At 45.7% G+C, this 16614-nt stretch overlaps 2 protein-coding genes across 2 annotated transcripts; both read right to left on the reverse strand.

Moving 5' to 3' along the window:
* Nucleotides 1-6745: 6745 nt before the first annotated feature.
* On the reverse strand, nucleotides 6746-8226 carry LOC100217134 (uncharacterized). Its single transcript, NM_001143502.3, has one exon. It carries the CDS (start codon nucleotides 8124-8126, stop codon nucleotides 6924-6926), a length of 1203 nt encoding a protein of 400 aa, NP_001136974.2. The 5' UTR covers nucleotides 8127-8226; the 3' UTR covers nucleotides 6746-6923.
* Nucleotides 8227-9349: 1123 nt separating this feature from the next.
* Nucleotides 9350-10888, reverse strand: LOC103645715 (uncharacterized). Its single transcript, XM_008668727.4, has 2 exons — nucleotides 10006-10888; nucleotides 9350-9926 (listed from the first exon to the last, which is right to left on the reverse strand). Exons 1-2 carry the CDS (start codon nucleotides 10495-10497, stop codon nucleotides 9384-9386), a joined length of 1035 nt encoding a protein of 344 aa, XP_008666949.2. The 5' UTR covers nucleotides 10498-10888; the 3' UTR covers nucleotides 9350-9383.
* Nucleotides 10889-16614: the final 5726 nt, after the last annotated feature.

Raw genomic sequence — 16614 nt, forward strand, 5'->3', positions numbered from 1 at the left:
GCTTGTGATAATAAAAAGGACCTTCGGACTATCTTCGAAGTAACAAAAAGTCGTTCTAAGGAACGCAGAGTAAGTTTGATAAAGTCACAAAAAGTCGTTCCGAAGGGAGCGCAGTGTAAGTTTTCTGCTCCAAAGTCGTTCCAAAAGGAATGCAGAGCATACAGCGAAAAGTCAACGCTGATACCGCCTAAGTAAAAGGCGAAGAAGCTCCAAAGACGTTCCTAAGAGAATGCAGAGCTTACAGCGAAAAGTCAACGCTGATTCCGCTGAAGTAAAAGGCGAAGAAGCTCCTAAGGGAGGCTTATAGCAAAAAGTTAACGCTGGTTCGCAAAAAGAGTATGTGTTTTATCGCGCAGATATGCGTGTATCTTCGGAACATCACCTTACATAGCATAACATCATCACATCATCTTTGCATAACATAAGCATCATACATCATACTGCATGTGGCATAAGAAAGAAATATGATATCAATCTTCGGGAAAACGCTTTGAAAAAGGGGCAAATCATGCCAAGTCACAAGGAGCAACAATATTGATTTCTGAAGTATAGCCTTGAAGCATGTTTCTACGAAGCTTCAACACTCTTTCAGGATACTTCGGATATTGTTGTGATAAATGGTAATTCTTCTTCACGAAGCATGAAAAGAAGGGAAGGTGTTTTTTCGCCAAAGACTCAAAAACGGTACGTGTGTAAAGTTTCATGCATCGTAAAGAATTGAGTAACAAAAGTAGATATATTATATTCGGGGTTACAAAATGTTACACCATATTATATTTCAGAAGTTTTTCACAAAAATGTTTACTCCTCTCTCAAAACGACTTATGCGGCCTCATTCAGGAGCCGATTGACGACTTCGTCCATAATATCTTCGGCCATCTTTTTAATTTCGTCGTCCCCCTTCGGCTGAGGGTCCGAAGGCGCTTTAGTCGGATCTGAAGCAGGACATGGCTACATTGCTATTACAAATCGCAAACAGATTTTAAAAGCCTAAAGATTACAACACGATAAAAACTATTATTTAGTACCTAATTGACCTTCGGCTTCTGCGCTCTTGGCGGCAGCCTCAGCTACTTCTCTGGCATCATGAATGCCCTTTTCACTTCTTCGAATAATTTCTCCGGCCATTACTCGGCCACCATTGTCCCAGATGTCGGTAAAAAATTTTCCACCAATTATGCTAGCTTCGGCCGAAGGATCTTTTGTATCTTCAAAGGACAAAGCAGCTTCGGATTGTGCTAAAATTTTTACATGTTCGCAACCCTTCTTCTCTAAAATGGTGGCAATCCCTCTGGCGCCAGAGAAGGCACATATATCTCCTCGGTTATTTAAAATTTCTTCGAAGGCTTCAGCTTCGTGGTCAATCCATTCAATGACACCTTCGGGATTGCCTCTTGAAAAGTTTTCCTCACTTGAGAATGCGCCGACCTTGGCGAAGCTAGCCTTTAATTTTTTAACACAATCTATAGATTTATTGTAGCATCTCTTTTTGGATGAACGAAGCTCTTCAACAGTTACTTCTAGGTGATCTGCCCATTGATCGATGAGTTCACGTTTTGTTTCTTCAAGTATACGTTCTTCTTTGGCTCTGGCCAGTTGTTTCCGAAGGTCTTCAATTTCGCGTTTCTGAGCTTCAGCTTGACTTTTAAAAGCAGCTTCGTCCTCCTTTATTTTATCTATCAATGAGTATAAAATTTTGTCTTTTTCGAGACCTTCGTTCCTCAGCTCAATTACTTCGGAACGAAGGTTGCTCAGGGCTATAGTACAACCTTCATCTTCACCATCTTTCTGTGCCCTGAGGGCATTGCTGAGTATCAGGCCCTGCAGAACATGTCTGTGTCAATAGTTTTAAACAAACGAAAAATTTTTGAACTCGACAAAAATACAAGAATTCCATTTATCGCACATTTAAACTGTTGTAAGCTAGGCTGTCAGCTAGATCGTTCTTTGACAGCACCGAAAGTCCGTCTTCTAAAGTTGGGAATCCGAAGCTTCTGCTCATTTCCCGACAGACAGAAATTTCCTTGCTGTCGGGGAGACAATACAAGAAATCTTCTTCTCCACTACCATTAAATATCAACGCCCCCTTCGGATATTTCAACTTTTGGGCATAGTGCTGGGCCTCTTGTTCTTCTTTTTCTGATAATTTTTTCCCCGAAGCATGACGAAAAATATAATCACGAATTTTGGGGGATGCTTCGGGGGTGACAACACCAGTTTCTTCAACAAAGGTTGGCTTTGTTATTTTTTCTGCCTCACTTTCCAAGGCTTTTGCCTTTGCGGGCTCTGAGGGCCCAGCTTCGGCTTCAATTTCCTGCTTTGGAGCCGTAGAACCAGAAATTTCAGCTGTTGTTTCAGAAGCAACAGCAGCCTTCTTCGGAGGTGTGCTTGAAGATTTGATTGTTTCCAGTACATCTAGCACATTGGCCATTCTCTTTCTTTTCGGGGTCATGGCTGGCATTTTTTGGTTCTTTACTGTCTCAATGTTTGTTGCAGGACTCAAAACTCCGGATGTTTTGGAGCCCTCAGCTGCTTCTTTTATTTCTTCAATTTTTTCTGTGGACGGCGCTTCGCCTTTCTCTTCTGTTTCTGATAACAAAATGTTTGATTGTTCCGATTCTATTTTTGGGGGCACTTCGGCCGTTTCTGCGACCTCTGGCAACAAGGCTGGCTCGGTTGGTTTTTCAGCTTCGGTGGCCGAAGAAGTTTTTCCGGTAAAACTCGGGCACCGAAGCTGGTTCAATATAACGCGGCCGATGCGTAAGAACCTTTATCTTTTTCCTTTTCGGTTCTGGCTCGCTAGGAGCAGCTGCAGCTTCTTCTTTTGCAGAGATTGTGTTTTTTCTCTTCTGCCTTCGCGTGGGATAGCAATAGTCAGGGTAGACAAACCCGATGGCATCAAATACCCGATTCAGTCTCTTCTTCTTTCGGCCTCCGAAGGCTGCTGACATTGCATTATCTTCGGCCTTCGAGTAGGTCCCAAGCAGCTCATCACTTAAATTGTCAATGCTTTTCAACCACTCATCATCTGGCTCAATAAATTTATCTCCAAATTTAAAAGTGTACTTAAACCTGATAAGTCCACCTTCGTCGGCCTCTTTAATGGTTTCTTGAGGCATTTCCCATTTCTCCGCAAGCGGCCACACCCTGAAGGCAATATGCTCTTGTACTAAGTCCCTTGTTCCTATAAAAGAGCAGACAACGCCGAAGGCTCTTTGACACTCTTCGGCGGCTTCATTCATTTCAACCTTCGGCCTCCGAAGGCCGAAGCTTTGCCAAATAGGACGTATGGTTATACCTTTGATATCTTCCCGTGCTTTCAGATCATTTTTTACATAGAACCATTCTGTCATCCAGCCGCTAGGCCACCTCTTCCGAAAAGTTGGCACGGGGCAGCTTGACCTAGATCGAGAAACAAAACTGTAGCAGCCAAAGTTATTGTGGTACTGCTCTTTACCCCAAGGTATTGTCTCGTATGATAATTCGTGCATATTGCAAAAACTTTTTGCATCAGGCTTCAGACCTTGGCTTCGCACGGCCCACACGAAGATGTTCAGCCTTATGATTGCCTCGGGGGTAAGTTGGTGAAGATAAACCTCAAAAATCTTCAGCACCTCCACGACGAAGCTGCTCAAGGGCAATCGCAGCCCAGCCTTCAGAAAGCTTCGGAACACTACGACTTCATTCTCTTCAGGGTGTGGGCAAGTCTTCTCCCCTTCATCGGCCCTCACAACGGACAAATCCCGGAAATACCTTCCTCTCATGTTAACAAGATGATTCTCTTTGATAGTTGATTTACCATAAACTGAGTGGCTTGGTCGCCAGGGGCGATCTTCGGAGTCTTCACCACCACTGTCCACATCATAACTTTCACTGTCACCAGTATCTTCAGACAGCCCTTCCAGAATCTCATTGGTGATTTTTTCTGTGTTGGTCTTTGACATCGCTATAAGAAATCCTAAGTTCTTCTCCTCATCAAGACTCAGCTTCATCTCAGCAGCAGCCTTCTTAGCAGCTTCAGACATCTTCGGAAACACTAAAAAACTGTTTTTAAAGCCGAAGCTTCAAAGCTAAAAGCTTAGCAAATCACAGTGCACAGGAGCTAAAAATTGAGTGAGCGGGAGTGGTTGGCCAGAAAGCGTGCAAAATGAGTTTGCGGTATGGCCGTATTTATACGCTCGGTGCGTTGAAAGTTGAAAGACCCCACTTGTCATTGAATGTTGCTATTCTAGCAAAGGGAAGGTGTTTTTTCGGACCTTCGGCGTAAAGCCTTCGTCCATATCGCAATCTAAATTTATTATTTCAAACAAATTAATATTGCGAGGGGCTACTGTTGGGGACCTTCGGCGTCCGAAGGTCCTCAAAAACTGGATTTAACAGTATTTCTGTAGTACAATGTGTGAACAGGTACCCTCAAACTAAAGTCGGCATTGCAGCAGACCGGAATAATACGAAGCTTGATTCAGAGCCGAAGGTGCTGAGCAGGAAAGCTTCGGCGTAACAGCAAAGAGTGGAACCGACTTAAAGATGAAAAGGCTATCCAGACCCCGATAGATTACTATAGAGTTATTATCAAATGTAAAGGGCATGAATGTAATTTTGTAAGGGCTGTGTCCCTTGTCTATAAATAGGTGAACAGTATCCTCGTACTGTTCACGCTGACTTGGCATTCGTTTTTTGCGCCAAGCTTGTACTGTTATTCCCTTCCGATTGAAGGTACACTTGTAATTCGACAATGTTTCTGTTTATGCCCTATCATAATATATGATTGCTTATATTGTCTTTAATATTCTTTATATTTCATTCCTCGCTATTACTTAATGAATGTATGAAGGTATGTCCTTCATAACCTTCGTCCGCAAGTCATTACATCCTAAGGGAAATAATGCTTCGGGGACGAAGGACTTTAACGATTAACATTTTCTATGTTGCCTTGTTCTTAACTCATAGCATTTGAGAACAAGCCCCCAACAAGCACAATCTCTGGTTCTTCTCTTTTCTGTCGAGTACAATTTTGGAAATGGCATGAAATGTGATAGTACTTTTTCGAGGCTGACCTCATGTAATGCTTATCGTTCTCCCTCCTGCATCTGCGCGATAATATGAAATCAAAATATGCAGTGTATCTGAGTTTTTTTCCTAATAAAAATCAACACTCAACAGATGGATCACTGTGATCTACTGTAAGCCTTTTTTTAAAGTAAATGAAAACAATTTGAACCCAAAGACAAATTTAACTCACTAATGGAGTTTAAGGAATGAGGATGCAAGTAGCCAAACCCTTTAGGGCTGATTTGGTGAGCAGGGATCACAGGTGGATTGAAGGGGATTGATAGGGAAATTAGTTCATTTCTTCTCAATCCTCTCCGATCCTCCCGTGATCCCCTTGTCACCAAATCAGTCCTTAAGGTCCTTACATTATTACATCAAGTTTGGAGAATTGAAGTGGCAGGGACGAATCCCGTACCCATTGCATAACATCATGACAAAATTACGACTTATATCCTCCAGTTACATCAGTTCAACAGCAAGCAACTCCCACTCACTACCACCCACAACTTACTGCATCGCAGAACAATACCCAGCTTACTGCATCGCATAACTACTAGCCAGCTTATATTACATGACAGAGGGATATGCAGCACCTGTAGTCCATGAGGTTTCTATTACCAGTTATGTTTCTTTCTAATTCATTTCCATAGTTCTTAAATTATGTTCTAACACAATACAGCTACACTTTAACCAGTATTATACTCTTATGTAAACATTTTAGATCGTACCAACGATGCTGGAACCATACACGGTTTCTGCAAAACCATTGTTGACGCACAGAAAAAATCAGAGATCATCATGAAGATTGTGTGTTACATCTATTCTTTTATGAGGATGATCTTCAGGGAGAACACCTTAGGTTCTTGGTTTACCATTGAAGACTGAGTTGACCGCATACAGTTTCACATATAAAGATCAATATTTTCGCCAGTTTCCGTATGAGCAGTCTTCTACTGTTGGTAATGATACATTGTTGATAGACAGCTATTGTTCATGTCTTGTATATTAGCCCCTTGTTTATGCCGTACATATTCAGATATTATGGTGCAAGTGGAAAGATTCATATCAGTATTTGCCATGGCATATATATATAGCTACAAACTGTTCTCAGATTGCGGCTGTAACTCGTGCAGCTTTTAGAGTCAACATAACAATGAAGTTTAGGACCAGCATACATACGCGGAGGCAACTAATTAGCAGTAGAAATGACGTGGTTCAGATGGGCAACACTTCCAAATCAACTAATTTGGCAATCGATCACACAAGTTTAGAGATCTAGAATTTCAGCGGCAGCTCGGAACAGAGGGCATCGGTGGTTACATCATTCCAGCGACAGCTCAGAACAGAGGGCATCAGTGGTTACATCAGCTCATGATCCGTAACCCTGCCATATCAGTTGCTAAACTTTATAAATAGCACTATGCCTGCTACTATCATGCAAAGGCACAAAAGTAGAAATAGTTCCAAGATAATTCCTACTTAAAACAAAAAAAAAGTAAACAAAATGGTAGTAATAAAAAGTTTTAAGACTTAGATTCTGTCAGCATCTCATTCCCTTACAGATACTGCTCTACATCAAAGACTGATCCACGGAAGACAACGAAGTTAAGGATAATCTTAGGCCATGTGCTAGGCAGAAGATGAAACCAACAAAACGTGCATTAAGCATCCAGAACAAGCCAAACACAGCTCCTTTCATCAATAACCACAAGTCCATAACTTAAACCTTGGATATGACCAATCAGTGATCATGAGTGGTTATATACTTCAGAAATCAAAATTGCAGAGTGGACAGCAGCCAATGAGCATCCACCTAAAACACAAAATGAGAAGCTTAACTTACACTGTTTTTGTTTTTGAAACGGCTTAACTTACACTGTCGAGGGCACAATACTAGCACAAGCTGCAGCATAAGCATCTGCAAGGCCAGGAACACAGTCCTTGTGGCAGTCGACGAACTTGGACTTGAAGGTTTCTTCTGCAAGAGAAGCTAATGAGGAAAGGCTCATGTTGCTATTCAGCAATCCCTTTCCCTGCAGCACTTTGATGACACGATACCGGGGCACTAGCCGCTTCTCCAAGCTGAATGCGAGCAGGATAGGCCTTTGCATAATATACTGTGGCTCTATCGCCCCCTCATTGACCAGGAACTCGATCTTGCGAAGAAGAGTCGCCTCAGACAATGCTAGTATTTGTGGCATCTTGGACACTGCATTCGAAACCTCAGACTCAGAACAACCAAGAGTCCTCTTAAAGAAGTCAAGTTTGGCAGCAACCTTCTCAGGGGGAAAACTGGTGACGACTCCCACTGCTTGCATGAACAAGGGCGACGCGGCAGGCACCCCAAGTTCTTCTGCCCGCAGCAAAAATTCCTTCACGCGTTCGAGGTTAAAGGAAAGCGTCCGTGGGCGGTGGAGACAGATCTTAGGGACGTTTCGAACGCCGCGTTGACGAAACAAGTCTATGTTGGGCTTTATTACCTTCTCAAGGTTCGCGTTGAAGATGCCCAAGTTTGCCTTTGCGACCGCCAGTACCCGATCAAAGGAGCCCAAGAAGGACAAGAAGAACTCAACCTTGGGAACGACGTCGCACCGGCGGAGAGCGCGTGAGCCGACCAGGAGGAAGCGAGCGATCTGGGGAGTAGACAGGCCGACGCGGTCGCGGAGAGCGACAAGGCGGGGTGCGATTTTACTCACGGAAGCGCGGAGGATCAGCGGGTCCGCAAAGACGACGGCGGCGATGTCGGCGCGGGAGAGGCCGGCGCCGGAGAGCAGCGCGAGGATGGCATCTGGGTTGGAGGCGGAGATGAGGCGTCTGCAGGAGTGCTCCTCCGATGATCTCTTGGATTCCCTGGACAACTCGTTGAACGCCTTCTTGGACACCAAGCGAGCTTGGGCGGGTGCGAAGCCGCAGGCGGCGACGAGGTAGTTCTCAAGGGAGAAGGGTGCGGGGACGGTGGCCGTAGAGGTGGAGGTGGAGAGGAGGCGGCACACGCGGAGGTGGATGTGGATGGGGGAGGGAAGCGGGGAGGCGGCGCCGAGCAGAGGGAGGAGCCGATTTCGGACGCGCAGCATGGCGACGGCTGCCAATGGGAGGGAAGGGGATTAGGTCGTCGGCCGTGAAAGCAAGCGGTGTCCTCGCCGCGGCAGGGGAAGGTCTCCAAGGGCGTGTTTGCGACCCTGCACCATGCGGCTCGGCCTGCTCTAGCCCAGCCCAAGTTGGCTTGGCCCAGTTGGTGCAAGTGACCTTGTTCGTGTTCCTGTACAAGATGAGCTCGACCCAGGCTAGATCGTGTTTGTGACTCTTTTTGATAGCTGGGCTAAGGATCCAACCGCCCTACTGCCAAACTGAGAATATGTTTGGCAGCTGGCTGTGGTCGGCCTGGCCCATAGATAGAAAATAGAGACAATTGTCATTATTGTCATTGTTATTTACAACAATACAGGCATTACAACTGAGTTAGCCTCAGACAATTTTAACTTAACTGGATCAATTATTGTCATTGCTATTTACATGTTACAATCAAAGAAGCCATGATCAGGTAGTTGGGCATCCATCTGCAACATAGTCAGGTAGTTGGGCATCCATCTGCAACATATCCATCAAAGAAGCCATGCAAGATTGACAATAGCAATAATTTTCCTCAGATATTAATTGTCATTTTCATGTGATCTTTTAACTTGGAGCATAAGGAACATAGCTGGGCAGCCATGAAACCATGATATTCATCCAACCCAACCATCAGTCATCTTTTGTGGATAACAGTTGCATTGGGCATGGATGTGCCCCATGGTTCCAAGGCAATAATCACAACATGGTGGAAACAACATAATTTTCAGCATATGCCCAGTACCTCACAATTTAAAGATCATCCACATTAACACGGGCAATAATGACAACATGGTTCAATGGCAATTATGTCATCATAGGAATAAAGGAAAGCACAAGTAAACATGGGCCTCAGCTGCAGTACAACACATCAAATGCAAATGCACCTCAGATTGGTGTATATAGCATCATTGGCCAAGTAAAAACTTCAATCATAGTATGAAATGGATGAAATAATATAAACTTACCACAACAGCCAACAGAGGCTACACAAATAGTGCCTTACAATAAGTTTGAGCCCAATAGCTTAGGGTTCAAATGGTGTCCACCCAAATGTTACCTATTGTTAGCCACCCTCCTAGGTAAATTAGACAAAAGGACTGGTGGGAGTAAACCAGACTGCACACCAAAATGTCTACAACAAACTATTCCCAGTTGTAGTCAAAAGAGAGAGTGGGTAGGAAGAGAGAGTGGGTGGTGGCGCACACCAACATGTAATTCACCTACATGTAGTAGTTCTTGGCTAGGAAGGTCCTAAGCCAAATGTTTCTATGTGCCTCAGTCATGTGAACAAAGCCCCTGCCTTGAGCCTTGTTGTCCAGGAGGAAGGTGTAGGCAACAATCAGTGCCTCCTCAGAATAGCCAGGCATCTCCATCACAGCTAGGTAGAGGTTAGCATCCACATGGGCAGGTCCAGTCTCTCTAAGGGCATTAGCCACATTGTTCACTGCATCAGACATATTGGTCAACATAAGCATCTCATCCTCACTGAAGTTCCCTCTCTTCCTCTTCCTACCCACAGCTATGGAGGGGTTCTCGGTGGCCTTGCTACCCTCTCCAACATCAGTTTGTGCTCTCTCTTCAGAGATATAGGTGAAGGCAGGTCCCTCAACCTTGGCAGCAACACTATCAACCTGGTTCTGTCCTAAGGCTTCACCAGAACCAAGTGCAAATTTGCTAGTGGCCATAGCATGGCCAAAAATGGCCTCCATCTCAGTGTAGAACCTAATAGGGCAGTTTAGGAACTCTGCATCTTTTGGATGGTCCTGATCAAGTAATTGAAAAGATAGTGTTTTAGACAAGTAAAAAAAGCAAGGAGTCATAGGAAACAAATCATAGTGCTACCTTGCAGTGGCCAAGGTAGTGCTCCTGATCAAGCAAGATAGCATTGGAGTCACTATCCCATAAAGCCCCACTAAGGTCTTTGAGCTTAGACACCCTAGACCATTTCTGCCTCCATTTCCTCAAGTGGTTATACACCTGAGTTGGGCTCACTGCCTCCCCACTGTACTCCTTAAGGGCTTTGGCAACAGAGTTGACATCCTTGTCCTTGAAGACCTTGTCAGGCCTGCTACCATCACTAAGAAGTTGAGCCATCCTCCTAAGAATAAATCCAGAGGTGTTGTTGTTCCACCTCATTGCCCTAGGACCCCCGGGAACAGCAGCAACAAGACCAGCTGCTGCTGGAGCAGCACCGACACTAGATGCAGTAGCATCATCAGCGTTAGCTGGTGCACTAGCACCAATCCTTATCATCTCAGTCATCACATCAGTAGCTGGGACAAACCCACCCTGATCACCAGCTGGGACTGAAGGCATCTTACCACTGGTTTGCATGTACAAATTAGGATAATAATATCAGCACAACAAGAAGAGACAAATGGGAATGAAAAAAATTGGTCTCAGCCATGTCCATCATATTATTACATTATCATCAAACAAACATGAGTTCCATAGCAGGGTAAACAAACCATCATATCCTAGAGCTTCCCCTCCCTTCCCACATAACATTGCAAATGGCATCCCTCTTTGCAGCCATGGCACTGGAATCTTGGCTCTGGCTACCATTGTCATCTAGTGGATCTACCATTGTGCCAGTGAAACCCTCCTCATTAGGCACTACTTCGTCAATGCCAAAGCCTAAAATCCAGTTATGCAGGATCGAGCATGCCAACACAAGCTTGACTTGTGTCTTATACTTGTGAAAGGGCTTGTTGTCCAAGATACGAAACCTCTTCTTCAATGCACCTATAGCCCTCTCCACAGTAACTCTAAGTGATGAGTGTCTCAGGTTGAACAGTTCTCTTGCATTGGTAGGTCGATTTCTGCTCCCAAACTCACTCAAATGGTACCTAACCCCCCTGAAGGGGGGTAGAAAGCCAGTGCGGCATGCATACCCCGCATCTACCAAGTAGAATTTACCTACAATGTGAAATCTACTGTGAGCTTGTGTGACATTGTAGAATTTACCTACAATGTGAACTTGGTAGTGCAATTACCTTGTGGGACAGTGAACCCATCATCCCTCTCAATGGCATCAGCCAGGATAAGTGCATCATGGGCAGACCCCTCCTAGCCAGCTAGAACATATGTGAACTTGAGGTGCTTTGAGCTAGGCCGCGAAACGGGCCAAGATGGCAAACAACGCTACTTGCAGCCCACGAGCGCAACCGGGCTACAGGGCCACCCTCACAAACACGCCCCAAACTATATGCAAAAATGGGACTTCGGTCTTATTTGAAAGCATTTTTTTTAAGAAATCAGTTTTTTATTTTTTAGCGAGGAGAGCCTAGCTTCTTGGTTCACCATCTCTTAGTTCATCACACATGAGTTAATCTATGCATTTGTAAATCTATGCACACCATTACCATAATGATTGTTTTAAACTTTTGTTCATATTCCGTGGTTGTTACATACAAAAGCCTCGTTTTGACAAGGCCAATTGGAATGAAGAGAACACACAAATATTATGTGATTTATGTGTTGACCAAATTAGAGCTGGGAACTGTCTAAATGGTACAATGACAACCAGAGGATACAACCTGATAAAGGAGGAATTCTTTTCTAAGACATGACTTAGACATGACACCAAACAATTTAAGAATATATGGACTCAGTGCAAGGCCTTGTACTCTTTTTGGTTGTTTCTTAACAATCAAAGTGGGTTAGGAAGAATGGCTGATGGTGTAGTTATAGCTTCAGATTCATTCTGGAAGACTCACACGGAGGTTAGTGCACTTGTGTCATATATCTCTGTACATGAAGCCCTTAGAACTGATAGCTAAAATGTGTGTTACCTTTTATTGCAGAAAAGAAAAGAGTGCAGGAAGTTTCAACATGTGATTCCTACGTACATGGAACAATTAGCAGAAATGTTCCATGGAATTGTTGTTGATGGGTCTAGTTCTTGTATCCCTGGTGATGTACACAGACCATCACAAGAAGTGTATGAAGAACAAGCAGAAGATGGAGATGGGGAAGACCTTTTGAATTCTAGTACCCCTAGTAGCAGAGGAAAGAGGAGCTTTACCAGCATAGCACATAGTCCACCTAAAAAAGCAAAAGTCCTATGGTAAAGATGTTTAAAGGACTAATCAGTGAAATACAACTATCAAGGAATGCAGACATTGATGTTTTTAACCAACTAAAAACTATCCAAGAAAACAAAAGTTTACAAGCCATTGATCAATTCAATTCTTGTTTAGACTTGCCAGAGAATCTGGAGCTGACAAGGAGTCAGATGAGTACTTTGAGGCAACCAAACTATTCAAGGATGAGTACAACAGAGCTATTTTCAATCGCTTTGAAACTGTAGCACAAAGGATGAAGTGGCTACAAAGGTTTTGCAAGGAATATTTTGGTTGAAGGTTACTGTGTGGCTTTTAGCACAAATTATGTGAGAACTATGTGTCATGTGTCTGTGTTTTGAACTTGTTGGAGAGTAGATCTCCGGCCGGGTGGCGGAATGCACCCGCCCTAAGTCCTGAGATGAGGAGGGGCTTAGGCGTTTCGCTTGATTGTTGGAGTGAAGGGGAAGAACACAAGAACACACAAGGGCTTAGAGTGGTTCGGGCCGCCAGAGCGTAATACCCTACTCCACTGTGAGATGTATTGCTTGAGAGCTTGTATGAGCTAGCGAGTCTGAGATCGTGTGTGTAACGTCGCATGCCTCCCCTTTTATAGCGAAAGGTGGGCATGCACAAAGGGACTGGCCCCGACATGTGGGCTCAGGAACATAAAGAATATAGTGCTTGGATCCTCTAATATCTGTTGTCGAGACAATCTTCTTGTGCCCAGACGCCCGACATCTGCGTATCCTTGGCGTACAGAGGAAGCTTCTTGCGAAAGAGAAGATGAGTATAGCGCGCCGCTCGACACAGGCGTATTGTTTGCCAGCAGACCCAGCAGGCGCGCCGCCTGTTGGATGACCTTGACGCCGCCTGCCAGCGGATGGGACGGGACGCATTAAATGCTGAGAGGGCATGTCGCCCGTCAGCGCAGAGGCAGGCGACGCGTCTTTTCCTCAATAAATGCAGGGGCTGCACGACTTCTCGTCAGGCTCGGCCCGGTAGCTTATGTCATGGGCCACAAGCAGTGGGTATCCGCCTGAGCGGGAAGTGGTGAGCAAGGCCCGCACACGTGTCAGCACCGGACCCCTACACACACCAAGGTCCTTCTCGTTTCGGGACCCTGCTGGGGTTCGGACCTATCCGGAGGCTCCGGACTTGTATATATATAGGAGCACGGTGTCCTTCTGTGGGGTCCGGACTTACTGAGGGGTGGTGCCTTTTCTTGCCACGTGGCGCCCTTTGGCCTGTCCACCCGGTGGGGTCAGGCGCGGTCCTCCGCGTGGCTAGGAGGCGTCGCATGGGTGCGATGTCTTCATGCTGTAGGAGAGGGTACCCTGATTTTGGGTACCGACAATGGCCCCCGGTCCCGCCTCAGGGGAGGATGCGAGCCTGCAGGTGGGACCAGAGTCTGATTGGCGGTTGGACCGCTGCTTCTGTGCGCCCGTTGTTGCAATTACTGCCGGCCCGCCTATGACCACGCCAACTGTCGTGCCTATTTCCACGGCTGACTGACCCGTGACCGTCGTACTTAACGACACTGTTGAGCCATGCGCGGGGCTGCCTCGAGTCGCTGCACTGGCTCTGAAAATTTTACCTTTTCAGAATCCGTGACAGTCCCGAGAAGACGTGGCATTGGCGCAGGCGGTGGTGCAGTTTCTTTGCACACGGTAACTGGTGCGCCGGTTACATGACGTGTGGGCCTGGGCCCCTGAGTTGGACCGCCAGTTGTGGTGGAGCTGAGGGGGCGTACAACCGTAGTGAGGACGAAAGCGAAGACCTCTTCGTGCGCGCTGGTGCGGCCGCTGTTCGCTGGTACGGTACTGGTGTGCAGGTGGCCGCTGTCGTCGGTGCTGAGGTGGTCGCCGCCACTGGTGAGGCTCCCCACTACAGAGGTGGTTGCCTCCGCCGGCGCGACCGTCAGTGCCACCTGCTGCCAGACCTCCGGCTCTTTGGCTTTAATGGCATGTTGTCGCCCCCCGTAGGGAGACGGGGGCGAGGTCCTACCTGCAGCGGCGCACATGCTGGGATGATTGCCGCTGCTGTCGAGTCGTCGGTGCATAGGCGACCGTCGCCGTCGGTGCTGATGCGGTTGCCTCTGCTGGTGAGCCGCTCGGGGCTTATTATCCCGCGGCCCTTACTGGTGTGGAGGTAGTTCATTCCTGCAGGAATGGAGCTGGGGTCCCGCTTGTAAGGGAATGTAATGACATTTGCTTGAGAGCAAAATGTAATAACATATGTACGCATGATTTTAGCCTGGGAAGCCCAGTTATGTGTCCGAACCCCCTAGATGGTGGCTTTAAGTACTAAGACACCTGCCGCAGGGGGTGGAGTATGCAGGCTCACGGTACGGGACCAGGCTGAGCGGCTACATGGTTTCCGGACCCCCCAGGAGACAAGTGTCCGTTTTTCAGAGCCGGACCTCCAGGTTGTTGGATGCACAAGACTTTAGTTTTAATGTAGCATCCCAAAAATTCAAATCCTGAAATTTTTTCAAACTCGCTCTAAATTCAAAATGAATTTCAAATTTCATTTCAAAATGTTTGTTTGCGAGTTGATATCAACAAATAAAATATAGTGGTCTATATTATCTCCAAAATCCTCCTCAAAATATCCTACAAATGTTTCCCGAGTGACCCCCCTCAATTTTTTCCAGAAATACTGCCCAGATATTTCTCCAGTGATCCCCCTCAAGTTCTTTCCAGAAATATTACCCAAATATTCCACCGATATATCTCCAAGTATTTTCTTCCTGAGAAATACCTTCAGAATTATTTTTCAAGTCCCTACAAATATTTTCTTCATAACTTTCCTCATGCTCATACGTATACGTATGCCTCCGGTGTCATACGTTGAGCTCTACAAGCTAATTACACTCATATAAGACAACTCCATGCTAATCTCCCACTAATCTTCTCATCCTCCAACTAATCCTCTCATCCCTCCCCCTAATCCCCCACCATGGCTATAAATAGAGGGGCAAGGGCCTCCTCTCATCCCACCCCAAGCCATTTCATGCCAACTCCCCCCCCCACACACACCCACTCCATGTTCCACACAAGCACACACTAGCACAAGGATCGTTCGTCCCCCTGTTCTTAGTTTGTTCGTTCGTTCGTCCGATTGTTCATGGTTTGTTCGTTCGTTCGTTCGTCCAAATAATCTTTTTCCTGCCGTTATGCTGCCGAAATTCCGATCGTTCGTTCGTTCGATCATTCGATCGTTCGTCCGTTCGTTCATAGTTCCTATTCATCGTTCATCGTTCGTTCATAGTCCCTATTCATCGTTCTTCCAGATAATCTTTGTCCTGCCGTTATGCTGCCGAAATTCCGATCGTTCGTCCGATCATTCGATCGTTCGTCCGTTCATTCGTCCAAATAATCTTTTCTCTGTCGTTATGCTGCCGAAATTCCGATCGTTCGTTCATTCGATCATTCGATCGTTCATTGTTCGTTCATAGTTCCTATTTATTGTTCATCCTTCGTTCATAGTCCATATTTATCGTTCTTCCAGATAAACTTTGTCCTGCCGTTATGCTGCCGAAATTTCGATCGTTCGTTTGTCCGATCATTCGATCGTTCGTCTGTTCGTTCATAGTTCCTATTCATCGTTCGTTCATACGACTATTCACCATCACTATTCACCATTACTATTCATCGTTACTATTCACTGTTGCTATTCAACATCGTTACTACTCATCGTTACTATTCATCGATGATATATGTGGCAACCTTTTCGTCGTCACTATTCATTGTTACTATTCATCGATCATCCGATCACCCCAAATTTCAACTACTCATCCGTCATGTTGTCCAGTCCACCTAAGGCCAGCCAGACCAATATTTCAGTCATACGAACTCCGGTGACTGTGATTTTCCTTCCAATGGGAACTTACCATCTGGTCACCCATCCCAGGTTTCTCCAAGTTGAGCACGCTTAACTTTGAGATTCCTTCGAACCAGGCTTCCAAACTCCGATTCCAATAATTCTTGTTTCTAAATTCTTATCAAATTATTCGCTATCCAACCATGTCATCCCTTAAGCATGGTTCATATTCTAGAAAACTCAAAAAATACTCTTGTCCCATATTCTGCCTATAACTCTCCTGTTCATACTAAGTCAGACGATTCATTCGTCACTATTCTCACCAACAGTGAACTTCACTGTGCTACACCACATACACTCGGCTATAAATACACCCAGCTACCCTCTCCCTCGCCACACACACTCAACACCCTCAGCCAAGGCAAACACCCCACCCACTTAGTTACTCCGCTCTGTCGGCTACACGCATAGTGTCGCTTCGCCTCCAGTCCACCCTCCTGGTAAGCACCTCCGCTCCACCACTAGTAGTATCTCAACACCACATGACACAGATTCTGCCCAA

This window comes from Zea mays, chromosome 1 (genome assembly GCF_902167145.1).
Source record: "Zea mays cultivar B73 chromosome 1, Zm-B73-REFERENCE-NAM-5.0, whole genome shotgun sequence".
NCBI classification, from domain to species: Eukaryota; Viridiplantae; Streptophyta; class Magnoliopsida; order Poales; family Poaceae; genus Zea; species Zea mays.